General features: G+C 44.0%; 1 protein-coding gene across 4 annotated transcripts in view; it reads right to left on the bottom strand.

Moving 5' to 3' along the window:
* Nucleotides 1–16,754, bottom strand: part of EDA (ectodysplasin A) — a 349,218-nt gene that overhangs the window by 1,420 nt on the left and 331,044 nt on the right. Inside the window, exons 3-7 of one of the 4 annotated variants that reach the window (XM_065915720.1) lie at nucleotides 12,062–12,085; nucleotides 7,137–7,316; nucleotides 5,226–5,260; nucleotides 4,279–4,330; nucleotides 1,258–1,388 (exon numbers count right to left, since the gene is read on the bottom strand). In XM_065915720.1, the coding sequence (XP_065771792.1) occupies nucleotides 1,258–1,388; nucleotides 4,279–4,330; nucleotides 5,226–5,260; nucleotides 7,137–7,316; nucleotides 12,062–12,085 (422 nt within the window). The remainder of the gene's footprint in view (nucleotides 1–1,257; nucleotides 1,389–4,278; nucleotides 4,331–5,225; nucleotides 5,261–7,136; nucleotides 7,317–12,061; nucleotides 12,086–16,754) is intronic. The other 3 variants (XM_065915721.1, XM_065915723.1, XM_065915724.1) reach the window with 3 other exon arrangements.

The following is a 16,754-nucleotide window of genomic DNA, read 5'->3' as shown; positions in this document are numbered from 1 at the left end:
GATAAAGAATGTGGAAAGGCAAAACTAACTTCATGTGGTGAACAGAAGGAAGTGCTAAGCTATGTTCAGTGGCATGACATTCGGGATTTTCCCAATTTGCGTGGGGTCCAAGGCCTGAGTCCACTCCCTATTCTAACCCAGGGCAGGCCCAGAGAATTAATTTTTCTCTTCATCACCACCTTATCCACCACACCCCATCCCACCCCAAGCTTTGATCCCCACCCCACATCAAATGGCACTTAGCACAAATGTCCCATAGGACATTGGTATCATACCCCTGGGTTTTGGGATACCCATCTGTCACCCTAAATGACTTTAAGAAAGGTTGCTCCCTCCATAGACTGTTTAGGAGGCAGCAGCGCATTCAGGTGTTAGGACTCCCCAAAAATAAAATAAATTTTATTTTTAAAAAATAAATTGAAAAAAAATCTTTGGGTCAGGACCCAAGCTGTGTCAGGATGTTTGGTGGGCTCAGCAAATGCTCAAGGACCCACCTTCTCTGACTACTTTCCTGAGAGACCCTTCTGCCGGTTTTGTTGTCTTTCTGTCCATCTGCCTGCTTGCCCCTCACCCCACAGAAGCCCCAGCCTCAAGGCTCATTCACCTCTAGCTCTGAGGAGCCACACTATTGGAGACACACAACAGGGTGGAAGTGGATGGGCACTGGCTGACCTGGGAAGTGGGCCCTAGGCCGGGACAAGGACAAAAACAGAGGGAGAGAAGTGCTGGGACAGAAAAAAAGGGAGACTAAAGAAGCAAGAATAACAGAGAAGCAGAAAGGTAGAGAAACAAATGGAAGAAAGAGAAAGGAAAGACAGAAATTTTTCTGAGGTGGAGAGAAGGTCCGGAAGAGCACTCTTCATTATAAAGCCAGTGGTGTGGGGAGGGATGGGTTCTCAGCAACCTCGGAACTGACTTTTAAAGAATATACTCAGAGTTCGGTTTTGGCAGTAGAACCAAACAGCTCAGCAGGGAAGCTAGGGCCTGGGGCCCTGTAGGAGGGGATCAGATGGCAGGGTGTGGGAGGGGCCTCTTTTCAGTTTTCAATCATATCTGGCTAAGAAAAAAACCCAAACAGCTCCTTCTGTCTCTCCTCCTTCCTTTCAACTCCCTCCCATAGTGGATCTTCCCTCCAACCTCCCCCACCCAGGACTTCAGCCATTGGCTGGTCTGGGCTGGCTCCACAGAGCCCCTCTGTGGCATGCAAAGGATCTGCATTCTGGATATAAGAAGAGTTAGGCCTGAGACCGTACTCACTTCTACCTGACTATAGATGAAGTAGGTGCCGTCCACCAGTACCTCCAACTCCCCACTGCGGGGGTGTAGCTTAAACACCTTGGGGTTCATGGTGATGCGAGACCAGTCATTGAGTACTCCACCTGAAAGATCTCAGTATGAGAGAACGGCAGTCACTCAGTACATGTCAGAATCATCTGGGCAATAGAAACAACAAATATCAAGTTGTACACAACCCCCACCCCCATTGTGATATAACCCGAATAGCCCAGGAGGCCCAGCTTCAAGAAGAACATCCGGAAGCAGAGAAAGCTTTGTAAATTGTAAATTTGGAAATTGTCAATTTGTAAATTGGCAGCCAGGCCTGCTTCAGGCCTCTGGCGTCTGCATGTCCTTTCTGTTTCCTTTTCTGACTTCTTTGTCTAGAAGGATCTTTAACCAACACCTTCCAACTGCAATTGGGGGTGGTTGGTAAGAAGGGGGTGGGCACGCTGCCCTATTTTCTTTGCTGTTCTGAGGCCTGCACAGGCAAAATTCAGACAATGAGGGGCAGGCTAGGTCTTATTATTCCATTTCATCTCACCAGCCAGGGCTCCTGAATCCCTATTTCTCCTTGTCCTTAACAGATACCTTTTTATAGTTCCTCCACACTCATTTCTTTCTGGAAAGTCTCCATGGGCCCCCAGTAAACCACTTGGCCCAAGGATCTGTCTACCTAGAGAACTTTAGGGATCAGGGTGAAGTCAGACTTCATGGCAGTCAGACAAGGAACCACCAGTAATAAGGCCATGTAGGGCAGAGGGATCTTTATGAGAGTGAGGGATCAACTGCCACACAGTCCTAGAACCAGCCAAATGGATGGAGAGGGTGTCAGAGCATGGAGGCGCTGCTGCAAAGCATTTCTCATTAATACCCTATTGTGGGTGGAGAGGCATGTGAGGCCGGAAGAAGAGCTTCCCTTTCCACTCTGTAGCAAATGGGATGTTCCTTCCCACCTCAAGAGGAGGGAGTCCAGGCTTGGGAGCCTTTTCCCTTCAAAACCATCCATTCTTAGAGATGCAGACATAGAGAACAGATTTGTGGACACGGGGGTGTGTGTGCAAGTGGGGAAGGAGTGGGTGGGATAAATGGAGAGAGTAGCATGGAAGAATATACACTACCATCTGTAAAATGGATAGCCAGTGGAAATCTGCTGTATGACTCAGGGAGCTCAAACCAGGGCTCTGTGACAACCTAGAGGGGTGGGATGGGGTGGGAGGTGGGAGGGAGGTTCAAAAGGGAGGGGACATATGTATACCTATGGCTGATTCATGCTGATGTATGACAGAGACCGACATAATATTGTAAAGCAGTTATCCTTTAATTAAAAATAAATTTTAAAAAATCCATTCTTCATCCAAGAAAACATGTTTTGAAAGTCCATCCTTGGCTAGTCTCGGGTAGTCTGCCTTTCCGAGGTGTGAGGATAAGGTGCCCATCTTCCCTTGAGGTGATAAGCAGACGGGATAGGAGTTCAAAGGAGATGCCCTGGCTTTATCCCTCACGGAGGACCACTCTGCAGGAAATCTTCCTACCCCTGACCCCTCACTCTTGCTTCTGCTGGAACTAAAGATCAGCATAGACTACTTGGGGGATTGGCCCAGAGGGGTTGGAACTAGTCTTGTTGTATGGTGGGAGCAAAATCAGTAGCTTCTGGCATAACACTGAGGCCACCCATCCAGACACCCAAACAAATCTATTTCCTGACTGTCTCACTCCTCCCTGGATAGATGGTGACCATGGCCTACTCAGTGTCCTGGGTCCCAAGGCACCTGGTCCAAGCAGGACAGTTTGGGTTTTGGTGCCATTGTGTTCTTACTTATAGTTCTGAGGCAATTAAGTCAGGCATCCAGGTGGCAGTCCAAGAGGTAGCCAAGCCCAGTCAGTAAGGAAGCAGAGCACAGCCAGTTCAGGACGGACTGGGTTCTTAGAAGCTGTCCCCATGCAGCAGGTTTCTGACCCTTCATTTACTGCTTCTGTACTCACAGCCCCTCCCTTCTACTCCAAGCTCTGTAAGCATCTGGCATCTTGGCTGGCTTGCTGCTTCCTGAGGCTCCTGGGGGTTCATGCATTTTAGGCTTTGTATACCCTGGGGACTGGACATTATTTCAAAGCATTGTTCTTTAATGAATGTTCATGTCTCTTTGGGGAAGAAAATGAAGCTAATCACTCAGTGGAGTATACACACACATCACTGAAGTAGCATAGTGCAGTGGAAAGAGAGAGATGTGGTTTTGAATCCCAGCTCCTACTCTTAATGGAAATCTTGGGCCAGTTAATTAACCTTTCTGAGCTTCAGTTTCTGTCTCTGTAAAAATGAGCTAATGCCTATCTTTGTTGTGAGGATCAAATCAAATCAAATCAAAGACAAAAAAGTATGTAGAAAACTCTAAAGTACCATACAAACATAAGGCAGTAGATTTAGTATGGTGTTGTCCAGTCTCTCTGGCACTCTGTTTCCCCACCTTTGAAATGCAGGCATTACATTAAAGTAGGATTTCTAACCTCCTTCAATCCACCCCCTTTTTTTGTAGACACTAGCATCTCATAATTCCTACAGAGTCTAACATGCCCCCCACTTCCCTGAGAGAAATGCCCCTCCACCTTAGACCCATCACAGAAGAAGATTTGATTTTATGTATTTCTACCTTCTATAATTTGTATTGTGAAAATGTTGATCAGACTACACATATTCCCAATGGTGACTCTGATTCAGCCTCCACTTTCCAAGAATCCCTGGTTTAGACAATGTCTCAAGCCCCTTTCAACTTCTTTTTTTTTTAAATCTGTGATTCTAACTGCAATTTGTAGTAACCAGTCTGAGGGCAAGCAATTACTTGAAACAGCCAGCAGAGGGCAAAATGGAGTAGAGAATGGCCCCTAGTGTCAAGGGTACCTCCGAGGTCTGAGAGGAACTAGGCTGGGTGATTATTTGAAGGCCATGGGTAAGGGTGGTGGGGGGAAGAAACTCTTCTTAAGTAGAGAGCCTACTTTGACTCTTACCATTCTTGACTTGGATCGCTGACCCTTGGCCCTGTAGATGCACCACGGCTGGCTGGGAAGATGAGAAGAACAGAGAAAATAGTCACTGTGAGAAATGACTGCTTGCTCAGCCACCAGTTGCCAGGATTCCACCTTCTAGTCTTCATTTGTATCCCAATTCTGACCCCTCTCCCCTGTCTTGGGATGTGAGTGGCCACATTTCTCCTAGAGGGTAATATGACTTTATAGCTCTGCCAGACGTAATGCCTCTGAGTCTCATTTCCCTAACTGTGAAATGGGGATGCTGAGAATCTCTGTCTGGCCTCTCTCACAGAGATGTCTGAAGATCAACTGAGGTGAAGAATATAAAATACCCTGCAAGCCATCCAGCACCGTGCAGCTGTGTAGATTGATTGCTGTGGCCAAACAGCTGTAGTGAAAGAAGCCGTGATGAGACAAGGCGAGGTGGTGGAAACTGCCAGCAGAGATGGATCAGGAAGCTCAGAGACTAGGGAGGAGCTCTTCAGGCCATGAAGGCAGAAGGCCAGGCTGGGCTTAACCTGGAACTGGTTGGCTGATTTTCAAGAACATATTCTTAAACTTCTAAGCTGCTGACGTCAGGTGGTTAGAGTGCCGACAAGGTGTCTGGTGTAGTCGGGGAGGCCCAGGACCAGGTGAATAGGCCTCACTGACAGCTCACGTCAGCTGACTACTGGGCTTGGCTGTGGTGACCCTTTGTCTCCTAGGGAATGGGGAAAAATAGTCACAGCTCAGTTCTGTTGCTAAAAGCAGGCCCTGGGGCAAAGTTTTTCTATTCATGGGAGGGGGCTGTGAATGAAAAACCCCCAGAACCTCCAGGGTCCCCTCACAAAAGAAAGCCTCAGCAAACTTAGCAGGGAGCAAACTCAAGGGTGGCTCAGGCCTGTGGCCTTCCCTCCTTCCCAGCAAGACAGCAATTCCCAGCCAACCTGGTTTTCTCGAGTTCCAGCTTTATCAGCAGCACCTGCAAAATAGGACAGGTCAGTCAGAGGGTATGCTCTGTCTACTTGCTTTTCTCTTCATCTAGGCAGCCAATGGCACTGAGCTTTTGCTCCCTGTCTGAGCCAAGCCAGGCTCACTCTGAGACTTTTGCAAAGCAGCATCTGAGCCTTATTTTCTAGGACTCAGAGCTGGAGGGAGAGTCAGGGTGTGATGCGGGGCTCTGGAGTGGGAGATGACACCCCTTTCTTCTCTGACTTGTCCCTGACCTGCATCTTCAGTGTGCCCAGCACCCAGCAGGAAACTGGCCTCTCGTCAACAATGGCCCAAGGCAAGTGCCACTGAGCACTCATGGTGACAGCGGAGACTGCATTCCTGCCACCATGTGACCCCATGTGCTGCTTTAGCCTTTTGTTCTCTATTACTTTTCTCTGTAGAATGCATTGCCATTTGTAAACATCTTGCTTCTTTAATTGTCACTCTCGTCCTGTACAATATAAATTCCACGAAAACAGGAACCACTAATCAATATATCTCTTGCACATAGAAAGTACGCAATGAATATTTGTAGAAAGATTGGATGAAAAAAAAGTCCAAACTGCATCTCTTGGGGCCACAATGACACTGATTAGCCCTGTTTGAACTACCAGTCAAAGAATATGAGTCTTGTGGCAGTATTCTTGGACCCAGAAAAATCAGCTGTGAAGAGTCCATTTCTGTAAAAGCCCCAAGACACAAGAGGGGAGCAGGAGAAGGAAATAGCAACTGACCTAAGCCCAGGCAGTCTGACTCCTGTCAACTCTGATTAGGCAGGTTTGGATCTGCATCAATACCTTTGGGATGGCCTTCTGGGCCCAAGGGGAAAGATGCAAAGAGATTAAATGCTATTCAAATGGGCAATGTGGTAGGGGAAGAATGTAACACAATAAGCACTCGGTTCCTCAACAGGTTGGTCTTGGTGCCTCTGTCTGCTTCTTCCACAGCCTGAATGACTCATAAGTTTCCAACTCCTTGATTATCAGTGACTACTGGTCTACTTCTATGGGAAAGGCATTTCAGAGTTCGTGGGATGAGACTACTCTAGGGCTTGTCATTCTGTCCAGCCCCCAACATTCCTCTCCATGTTGTTGTTATCGTTTAGTCGCTAAGTTGTGTCTGACTCTTTGTGACCCCATGAACTGTATAGCCCACTGGGCTCCTCTGTCCGTGGGATTTCCCAGGCAAGAATACTGGAATGGGTTACCATTTCCATCTCTAGGGGATCTTCCTGGGCCAGGGATCAAACCTGCATCTCCTGCATTGGCAGGTGAGTTCTTTACCTGGGAGCCACTAGGGAAGCCCATTCCTCCCTTTTGCCTTTTTCTAATCAAACATCAGTATGTGAAGCTAGATGCTGGAAATCAGAGGAGACAAAATCCACAGGTCAAGAACGGGTATCTCTTCCTTGACAGGGTGCTATAAATACGAAGTTAGAGCAAGGCAGGCCCTACTGACTTGCTCAATTCCTAACTCTCCACTGAGCTAGGAGACCACACGCCATCAGTCGTGTCTGACTCTTTGCGACCCTGAGGACTGTAGCCCACCAGGGATTCTCCAGGCAAGAATACTGGAGTGGGTTGCCATGCCTTCCTCCAGGGCATCTTCCTGACCCAGGAATCAAACCAGTGTCTCTTACATCTTCTGCATTGGCAGGCAGATTCTTTACCACTAGCACCTCCTGGGAAGCCCCATAAATAAGAAGTTAGAGAAGGGCAGGCTCTACTGGCTTGTCCAATTCCTAGCTCTCCACTGAGCAAGGAGACCACACACCATCATTTTAAACTGCCCTTGGGATCACCTGTTCCTGTTCTATTAGAGAACTTTTAAGGAGCCTAGGACAGTGGAGAGATGGAAGAACTCACCAGAAGGTCCTTGGAGGCCAGGGGGTCCTTGAGGACCAGGAGGACCTGGAGGGCCGGGTGGTCCCATAACAGTTGTTCCTGGAATCCCAGGAATCCCTGGAATCCCTGGGGGTCCTTGGGGTCCTGGAGGTCCTGGAGGTCCTGGGGGGCCATTGGGTCCAGGAGGTCCTGCCTTCTTTCCTGAAAGATGACATTAGGTATCACATTTATAATTATTGACTGAGAGTATACTGTCAGGAGTCCCACAACTTTCTCATGACACAAAGTTGGCCCTCTGGGAGTTCCTACTCTTAAAGAGGTGGATACTTTTATCACACATCTCACACACACACACACACACACACACACACACACACTTTGTGTTTCATGAATCAGCATTTACAGGCTGGGTTTGAAGGAATAATGACCCTCAAGGAACTTGGTCTCATGTGGAAACAGATACAGTCACAGGACAGTAGAAGTGTTACATTAATTGTAGGGACAAAATGCTGGAGAGGTCAGGGAAGGCTTAAAAAAGAAGGTTACAGTTTGGCTAAGTCCAAAGGATCAGAATCACCAAGTGGGTAGACCTTAAAAAAAAAACCTTTTAGAATTGAGAACTGGGCTATTGTTACAGAGCGTGGGTCTCATGTTTACTATCCAGGTTGGTGGACTTGATGTGGATGAGATGAGCAAGCTAGGAGGCCAGCTTGATCTTAGGAAGACTATCAGCTCCAGGAAGGCTTCCTGTAGGAGTTAGGATGTACAGGGACTTGAACTTGGGATGAAGGCTGGAAAGCAGAATTAGAAGGAGTCTGGGAAGATGAGAGGTGGTGGGGGGGAGGGGGAGGGAGGAGAGAGAGAGAAGGCTCAAGTAAGGAAAGAAAGGGTGGTGGAGACCAGAGAGAGCTGAGCTGTGGAGGAAGCAGCAAGCAGGTTTTGCTTTCTCAGCTGACCTCTCTAAACCCTATTTTTAAAGAGCTCTGGGAAAGGAAATTCTGCAGAATCCCTTGGTAGCATGTTCCAATGTTTATCACCCCCTCACTGTCGGAAGTTCTTCTGTATATTGAATTGAAATTCCTCCTGTGGAAGTTTAAGCTCTTATTCTATTGTTTGTATAGATAGAAAAGAATAGTTGCCATCATACACACAATAACCCTAATGTGCTCAAGGACATTAAGTCACCTATCAACTTCTATTTTTATAGGCTAAATAATCTAGCTTCCCAGAGTCTTCTTTCCTCAGAGGCCTTATTCTTGAATGTATTATTAATCAAGCCACCAGATCCTCCCCATTTCCTCCTTGCTCTCTTTTCAGAGCAGTCTCAGCCTTCCTATTCCACATTCCAGTCCTTCCCATATTCCCACCAGATCTACGTTAACCAAGTCCTAACTGTGGCCTTGAACTGAAAGCTCCAGTCCTTCCTGTTTACCTCCTTGCTCTGTGCAGTCCAATTCAAGAACTGCAGGTCACAGGAGGGCGGCTGCTTCCTCACTTCCCTGCCTTTCCACAGTCTTGTGGAAGTCCCAGGAATGGGAACCTTTCCCCAGCCTCCATCATGGTGTCTTCACTTGTGATACTTTCTTCCTTTTTAAAATATAACCCTATCAAGTCTCACTTAAATACCTCTTTCCTGACACTGCCTTCTGGCTTCCTGGACTTGCAGGCTGGAGAATCCTGTTCTGATTCATCAGGTTCTCTTTTAAGGAGAATGCCGTGCTCAAGAAACCCAATCCCCATGGCAACGCCACTCAAGAGGTCAGTTGTCCATGTCTAACCACATCTGCATTTACAATGAAACAACAGGGTCATTGTGGGGCCCCTTCCCCAGGGAGGAAAAGTACAGAGAGATTTTCTCCCAGGGAGAGGCAGGAGTTTTAGCATTTTCCCTGCACTTAGCAGCAAAAGATTCAATCTACCCAGTTACGAGATCTAGCCAATTTTAAGATGCTGAACAGGAAAGCCATCTCCCTTCAGATTTGGGCAGATTCCAAGTCAGGCTTATTCAGTGCCCAAGTTTCAATTCCACCTAGTGTAGTGGAAAAAACAGGGAATCTGTAGTCGGGAGATAAGTCTGTAAGCCTCAGCTCTGCCATGGACACATACTTTGGGCAAATTCCTTCTTCTCCCTGAGCCTTAGTTTCTCCATCAGTGAAATGAGGAGCTTGGCTTCGATGATTTCTCTAAGTTTCCTCACAAGACTGAGGTTCCATAAGGAGGACTGACTTAATCCTGAAAGTCAGGAGACTTCCCTAGTTTGATTATAAAGTCTGCTTCTTTCTCATTCTTTTATGGGTGGCACAGACACATGGGATGGTGCATAGTAGGTTGTCTCCTGTCCCAGAATTTCCAGGCCTAACAGTGATTTTTGAGCTAGAGGGGGTTCTGCGGGTAGTGTGAACTTCAGTATCAAGATTGTGAGTCTCCTGTGATTATTAATGTAATTTTGGAAGAATCAGAGCTAGAAACTCCTCCAGTGAAAGAGAATACTGGTTGCAGTGTAAACAGAGAATGTTCACTTACGAAAATGCTAGAAGGAATCTGGGAAATAGCTCCTGCTGGGATCTAGTTCTGCAGCTGGTGGTCTTTGCTTCTCTGCAACCAGGTGTAGGCAAGTGCATTTCTCATCTTTGCATCCTTATAGAAAATTGGCCCAGAGAGAAGCAAGCAAAAAATGACCCCTGGACTAAGAGGATGACTTTAGAGTACTGCATTCCTTCTCTGGATTTCCTTACTTTAACGGAGCACTTCATGATGTAAAAGCCCAGAGACTTTTGTACGTATAAAGTTACCCTGTGTAGTTTTAGATGGAAGAATATACACATTTTTTTAGTGACACTCAAATTGTTGACAGAATGAACTAAGAGGGGGGAGAGAGAGTTATGGGAGGGGGAAAATTCCATTAAAGGATGGACATGAAATGAACAAATCAATTTACCTCTTTAGGCATGTGCCTACTCATTGTATCCAAGGAAATCTGTATTAAGTGGCTTCTAAATCACTTTTAGCCAAGGCAAATGTTTAAGGCCTATGTGCATTCTATTGCCAATAATGGCCCACATACCAGGTAGTAGTGCTGGCCAGCGATTCGAGTCACTGCCAGAAGCTTTGGGATCTCCTGAGTTTGTAATTCCAGAGCTTCTCACCTAGACAATTGCCTTCTATTACCACTGCCAAGCGTGTTCTCTCGGGGTCATCCCTTGGATGACACTGAAGCGGGTGCTGTTCCCCACCATACACATGCCTTGTAATTGGGTAAATCACTAGCCTACTTGCTGTTCCCCCAGATATGATGTGTTCTTTCATGCCTTTGAGACCTGCCAGTTCTCTTTGCTAGAATGTTCTTCCCCCTTTTCCCCCCTCATCCTTCAAAGTCCAGGTTAGATAATATTTTCTCTGAGATGCGGTACCTCACTCCCCAGGGAGAACTACTTGTTCTTTCTCTGTGCTCTCCCAGCACCCTGCTCATGCTTCTATGATTGAATTTTTAAATACTATAATGCAATTATTTGTGTGTTCTTCCATGATTCCAACTACACTGGAAGATTTTGGAGGGCAGAAACCATTTATCTTCATCTCTGTATCTCAGCTGATGCTTATTCACTGTCTAGTGAATGAGTAGTAGGAAAAAACCCCTAATAGCTATTATTACAAAGTACTCTTGAGGCTACCTATTAAGAAAAAAAGAAGTCACCCCTGGACTCGTGTTAGGAGCAGAGGGTGTCATTGTCCAGGCCAGGGGAGCCTTCTAGGTTTGTTAAAATTTCTGTCTTAAAGGGATCTGACAAGAACAGAAAACTGCACATCTGAAAGTCAAATTTACTTTCTTAAAAGACAGAATAGCTTGGTGAATGCCCAGGCCCCACAGAGAAATGTTTCTTCACTGACTCTAGTTCTCTGACTGTTTCCCAATTTTGCTCAGCTCAGGTCCTCAGGGGCCAGGCCATTCCTCAGCCTCTATCCAATAGGGACACAAGTTTCCCATGTGAGTGATGGCACCTCAAGCCACTGGAGTACCCTACTGCTCAGAGAAGTGACAGGAGGCAGCTGAAGCCAATGTTTTGGGTCTAATCTGGGGTTGATAATATATTCTATAAAGCTCCAGAAGTGTTAACAGACAGAATTATTTCACTTAGAATATTTTAATGAAAAATCATAAATTTCACTCTATTTTCCTCCCAGGTCAGAATACAAAAACAAATAGGTACTTAAAACTGGTTTCAAGGTTGGGTTTCTTAGTCTTAAGGAGTGAACCATATTGCCTGGTCCTGTCTTTTGGAACCTATCTATTGTTGGGTTCCTCTTTTCAAGAAGGCAAGCTCTTGCACAAACTCATGGGTCATTCCCACTGCAAGTACACTGGAGACTTACAGACCCAGCAATAGTACAATGGATGCGCTCAACTAGAAGCTTCTTGGAAAAGACTAAAAGGTCAGGGTACTTCTATAGCCAAGTTTTTCCATCATAAAGAATATACTGAAATGCCAGAGCAAGAAATACCTTCCCTGACTACTTGAGAAATAGGCGAGGGATAGCTTTTAGGCCAAAAAAGAGGGTATGGACATCTCTCAGGACATCATTCATACCTGGTCATTGATTTGATAAAGGAGGGGAAAAAAAGGAGAAAAGAGAAGGTCAGGGGAAAGAGTAAGGAAGAATGAAGGAAAGAGAGGTAAATGAATTGTATGGAAGAGGGAGCAAGAAAGAAAAGCAAAAACAACTTTCATAAGTTGCTAAGAAGCAATTCTATCTTTAATAGAGCATCACTGAAAAATGATAGATATTTCTTATTCCCTGGAAGCTATAGTACTCAAGATCACAGGTGACTGAGTAAAACAATGGACAAACAGCACTGAAAGAGTATAAAAATCCTTCTCCCTTGATTTTTTCTTCTAATTTTAGAAAAGACATGACGGCAATTTTATAAAATCTAGAGATTGACTTACCCTTTTTCTTGTTTTTAACAGGACCTATTAAAAAGAAAAAAAGGAAATTTAAGTCACTTCAAATTAACAGACAGTATGTATTCTTCAAGATGTTCACAGGAGGAACCACTAAGAAACTGCAAATTTGAGGGAGCCCCAAGCTGAGGGTCAGGTTATTGGCAAGGCATCTAACAACTATCAGACCTCCCCAATCTGTCTCTGACTGTGTAACAATAAAGTTACAAGGAAGATTCTTTCCTAGGAAGAAAAATTTTTCAGGTTTGATCTTTGGAGTGAGGGAATGAGTACTTCTCCATAAAAATGAAATGTCCAGAAATGCAGACTTCAACAACCTTAGGATGGCATTCCATTAATTATGCAAGTCCTGAGACACACATTCAGGTCAGGAACTGATATGAAATCTCGTGTTGAAGCTTGAAGGAAAAAAGGGTCATTTTCATGGATGGAGCAGAGCAGTAGCAGTTTACTTTTTAGTCCCTTCCTTGCCATTATTTAAATTGTTAGTTATTCAAGTAGTGCAGCCATAATACATTCACATGGGGGCCACATGAACTCCTACTGTAATTTATCATAAGTTAACAGACACTTTAAAAGAAGTGTCAACAGTTTCACCAACAATGAAATCACAAGTATTTTCTGGGGAATTACTTCTAAAGAAAACAATTCTAATCAATTGAGGGCACTCACAAAACCCAAGGCTTTTCTCATATAGTTAGGTAACAATCACTCCTCAGACATTACACAGTTTAGCTGTCTCCAGAAATGCAGGCATGTTTTTCCTTACTGGGGACACAATTCACTTCATTCTGTAGGGGGATTTCATTTTCTTTAGATGCAGGTATTTGAAATCTGTTCCAAACTCCCATGAAGACCCTACTGGACCACATTAAACCCCTGTCAGTGCCCTCAGGAGCTCACAAGAAGAACATCAAGCATGTTTTGTATATTGTTTTATAGGCTATAAAACATATTTCCCTCTGCCATCTCATTTTATTCTTGCAACAAGCCTGAATGGTCTTTACTAGTAAGAACTTACTCTATCAAAGATTCTGTCTAAGCAGACTCAATCAGAAGTCAGTAAAGTCTCTTAACTTGGAGGGCTGCCAGTGTGGCCAAAAGTCCCTTGAAAACCAATGTCTCTGTAGACTTTCCTGGCAAAATAATTTCATGTGCAACTGTAGGTATTATTATGTGCAGGGAATGTTTATGGTTGGGTTTAGTAACATGCTGCATTTAAGGTCATGATCCTCCATTCTTCTATCCTCATTTCTTCTCTCTCTCCTCCCAGTTTCTTTACTGCCTATCTTTTATGTTTACAACAGCACTGAGATTGTACACAGAGGTTCTGGCAAGGAAGCACAGCTAGACAGATATTACTAAATAAGAGGCAGCTTGAGAAGGGCCACCTTCTTGAACAAGAAAGATTTTTGGGGAAGGATTTACATAGAAAGGCCTAATCCCATCAACCAGCTACCAGCTAACCAGTTGGTTACCTCAGCCTGGGAGACCAGTGAGACGATAGCCATTGCAGACACTGCCCTCAGACAGATTGTGTTAGCCCTGGCCAACCTTTTGACCATTTTGGCTGGTTAAAAGGTTACCACTGTTACACTGTGGGCTTCCCTGATAGCTCAGTTGGGAAAGAATCTGCCCGCAATGCAGGAGACCCCAGTACAATTCCTGGGTGGAGAAGAAGCTACTGGAGAAGGGAGAGGCTACCCACTCCAGTTTTTGGGCTTCTCTTGTGGCTCAGCCATAAAGAATCCGTCTGCAATGCGGGAGATCTGGGTTCAATCCCTGGGTTTGGACGATCCCCTGGAGAAGGGAACAGCTACCTACTCCAGTATTCTGGCCTGGAGAATTCCATGGACTGTATAATCCATGGGGTCTCCAAGAGTTGGACACGACTGAGCGACTTTAACTTCACTGCTATATCAGACTTTGAAGCAGGCTTTGAGAAAATGATCACCATGTAACCAGTCCTTACTGAGCATGCCTAGGAGAGAAGAGCAGTAAATAATGAAACAAGTCTATTCTCAGAGAACTTACAGTTGAATGGGAAAGTACTAAAAGGGGGAGACTTAAGGAAATACACTGGTTAGTTGAGGAAAAAAAATTCCTGGAGGAAGTTTGACCGTACAAGGAAAAGGAAGGAAAGGGAAGTTAAGAATTTTTCATTAACTTCTATTATTTTTATACCAGAAATACCTACTTATTACACATACATAAATTCATGCATGTATACATACATAGAAAAGAGGAGCAAAAAGGAAAAATAGCTTTAAAAAACTAGTCACAAACAACCCCTATTAACACTTTATACATATCTAGAAATTTTCTATGCATATAAATAGGTATTTTCACAAAATGGGATCTTGTTGCTTGATACCTTTCTTCTATGTCAGTAACTACATTTCTAAATTGTCATTTTAAATTTGGATACATCAGCATTACATAGGTAACTCTGCATTTTTTCTGGTTCTTTCATGATTTCATTTTTTTCCATTTATTTTTATTAGTTGGAAGCTAATTACTTTATAATATCGTAGTGGTTTTTGTCATACATTGACCTGAATCAGCCATGGATTTACATGTGTTCCCCATCCCGTTCCCCCCTCCCACCTCCCTCTTGTGATTTCATTTTTTATATTTAAATCTGGTATAGATTTGGTATATTGTGTGAGGTAAGTTCAGTTCAGTTCAGTCACTAAGTCGTGTCCGACTCTTTGTGACCCCATGGACTGCAGCATGCCTGGCCTCCCTGTCCATCACCAACTCCCGGAATTTATTCAAACTCATGTCCATTAAGTCCGTGATGCCATCCAACCATCTCATCCTCTGTCATCCCCTTATCCTCCCACCTTCAATCTTTCCCAGCATCAGGGTCTTTTCAAATGAGTCAGTTTTTCACATCAGGTGGCCAAAGTGTTGGAGTTTCCGCTCAGCTTTCTTTATAGGCCAACTCTCACATCCATACATGATTACCGGAAAAACCATAGCCTTGACTAGATGGACCTTTCCTGACAAAGTAATGTCTCTGCTTTTTAATATGCTGTCTAGGTTGGTGATAACTTTTCTTCCAAGGAGTAAGCATCTTTTAATTTCATGGCTGCAGTCACCATCTGCAGTGATTTTGGAGCCCCCCAAAATAAAGTCGGCCACTGTTTCCATTGTTTCCCCATCTATTTGCCATGAAGTGATGGGATAAAATTTTAATTTTTATTTTCTGAAATGGTCATGGTGTGAAAAGGGCCGAGAGCTACAGGCGCTCAAGGCCCATCTTCCACTTGCTTCTATCTGCTCAGTGTACATTTGGCATATCCCTTGAAAAAAATGACAAGTATAGACAAGATTATCCTTAGATTGTTAGATTGTATCACACTTTCCATAGGTGCTAGTGAGTACATCATTCAACAATATAGGAAGGAGTTCCATCTTTTTCTAATATAGCTCACCATAGCCAGTAAATAATTCTTATGAGTTTCAACATGGTCCTATAAGTCCTGGTTCATTTTTTAAAATTTAAAAAAATATTTAATTGGAGGAAAATTGCTTCACAATGTTGTATTGGTTTCTGCCACACAACAATGAAAATCAGCCTAATTATACATGTATCACCTCCCTCTTAAGCCTCCCTCCCCTCCCCCCAAGTTCTGGTTCTATATCAACCATTCTCATTTCTTTTGCTCGAGGTCATTGTGGTTTTCCATCTTCTAGAGAGAAAATACCAGAGAGCTAGAACTATTTCATGTTAGATATGAATACCTTGACCTAGAGCAAAAGCAGTAACCTCTGCTCATTTCTATATCTTCTTAGATATGTTGACTTATTTTCTCTATATGCTTCAGAACCTTTTACATGCCTACTCAGAGCACTACTGGTGTCACATGTCTGTTTCCATGGTAGCAGGCTACATTTCTCTATCATTCTAATACCCTTTATTTGGAACCATCATGGTTTCTGCAGGCAAAATCCACAAATACATCAGAGTGGGACAGACAGGTGTGCAGTCGCTGAGATTGCTTTTATAGGAGTAAATTTGAGATTTGACAGGTTTTGATTAATGTGGGCAAGCTATTTGCTCTGATATTAAGAAAACAGAGTCTTGTAACCGCATCAGGGCCATGGAAGCTGGCAGCAGTCCTAGCCTGAGTCTGGTTTTGACTCAATCACAAACTGATCATAAGGCAAGTGTTCCATTTTCTTCTGATTCTTTAACTTCTAAATTAGGGAATACTTTGTACACTTTGTCTCTATTCAAGCCTAGGATTCTGATGAAGATAAAATGGCATTATAATTAAAGTTAACATTTATTGAATATATATGAGCCACGCACTGTGCTAGATGCTTTGCATATCTCATTTAGGTCTTATAACAATCCAGCAAAGTAGGCATTATTATGCTTATTTTATAGATGAAGAGATGGGTTAAATTAATTGCACAAAGTCACACAGCTTCTACATATTTTCAGGTAAGTTGAAACTTCAGAAAGATTCATGTTTTTCTAGATGTGCTTTGAAGTTAAAAAAATAAACTTATATACTTCCAATTTCTGGTTTCACACATCAAGTTCTTGGAAGCCATCACTCCTATACTCACAATAAGAAAAATGCTGAACAAACTTAAAATCACTTCTTAGATCCATCAGAGAAGTGAGGTCACAAGGCAAACTGCTGTTCTATAAGATGGAGAG

The sequence above is a fragment of the Muntiacus reevesi genome, chromosome X (assembly GCF_963930625.1).
Source record: "Muntiacus reevesi chromosome X, mMunRee1.1, whole genome shotgun sequence".
Taxonomy (NCBI): domain Eukaryota; kingdom Metazoa; phylum Chordata; class Mammalia; order Artiodactyla; family Cervidae; genus Muntiacus; species Muntiacus reevesi.
The sequence above is the reverse complement of the archived record's forward strand: the minus strand, read 5'-3'. Positions and strand labels throughout refer to the sequence as shown.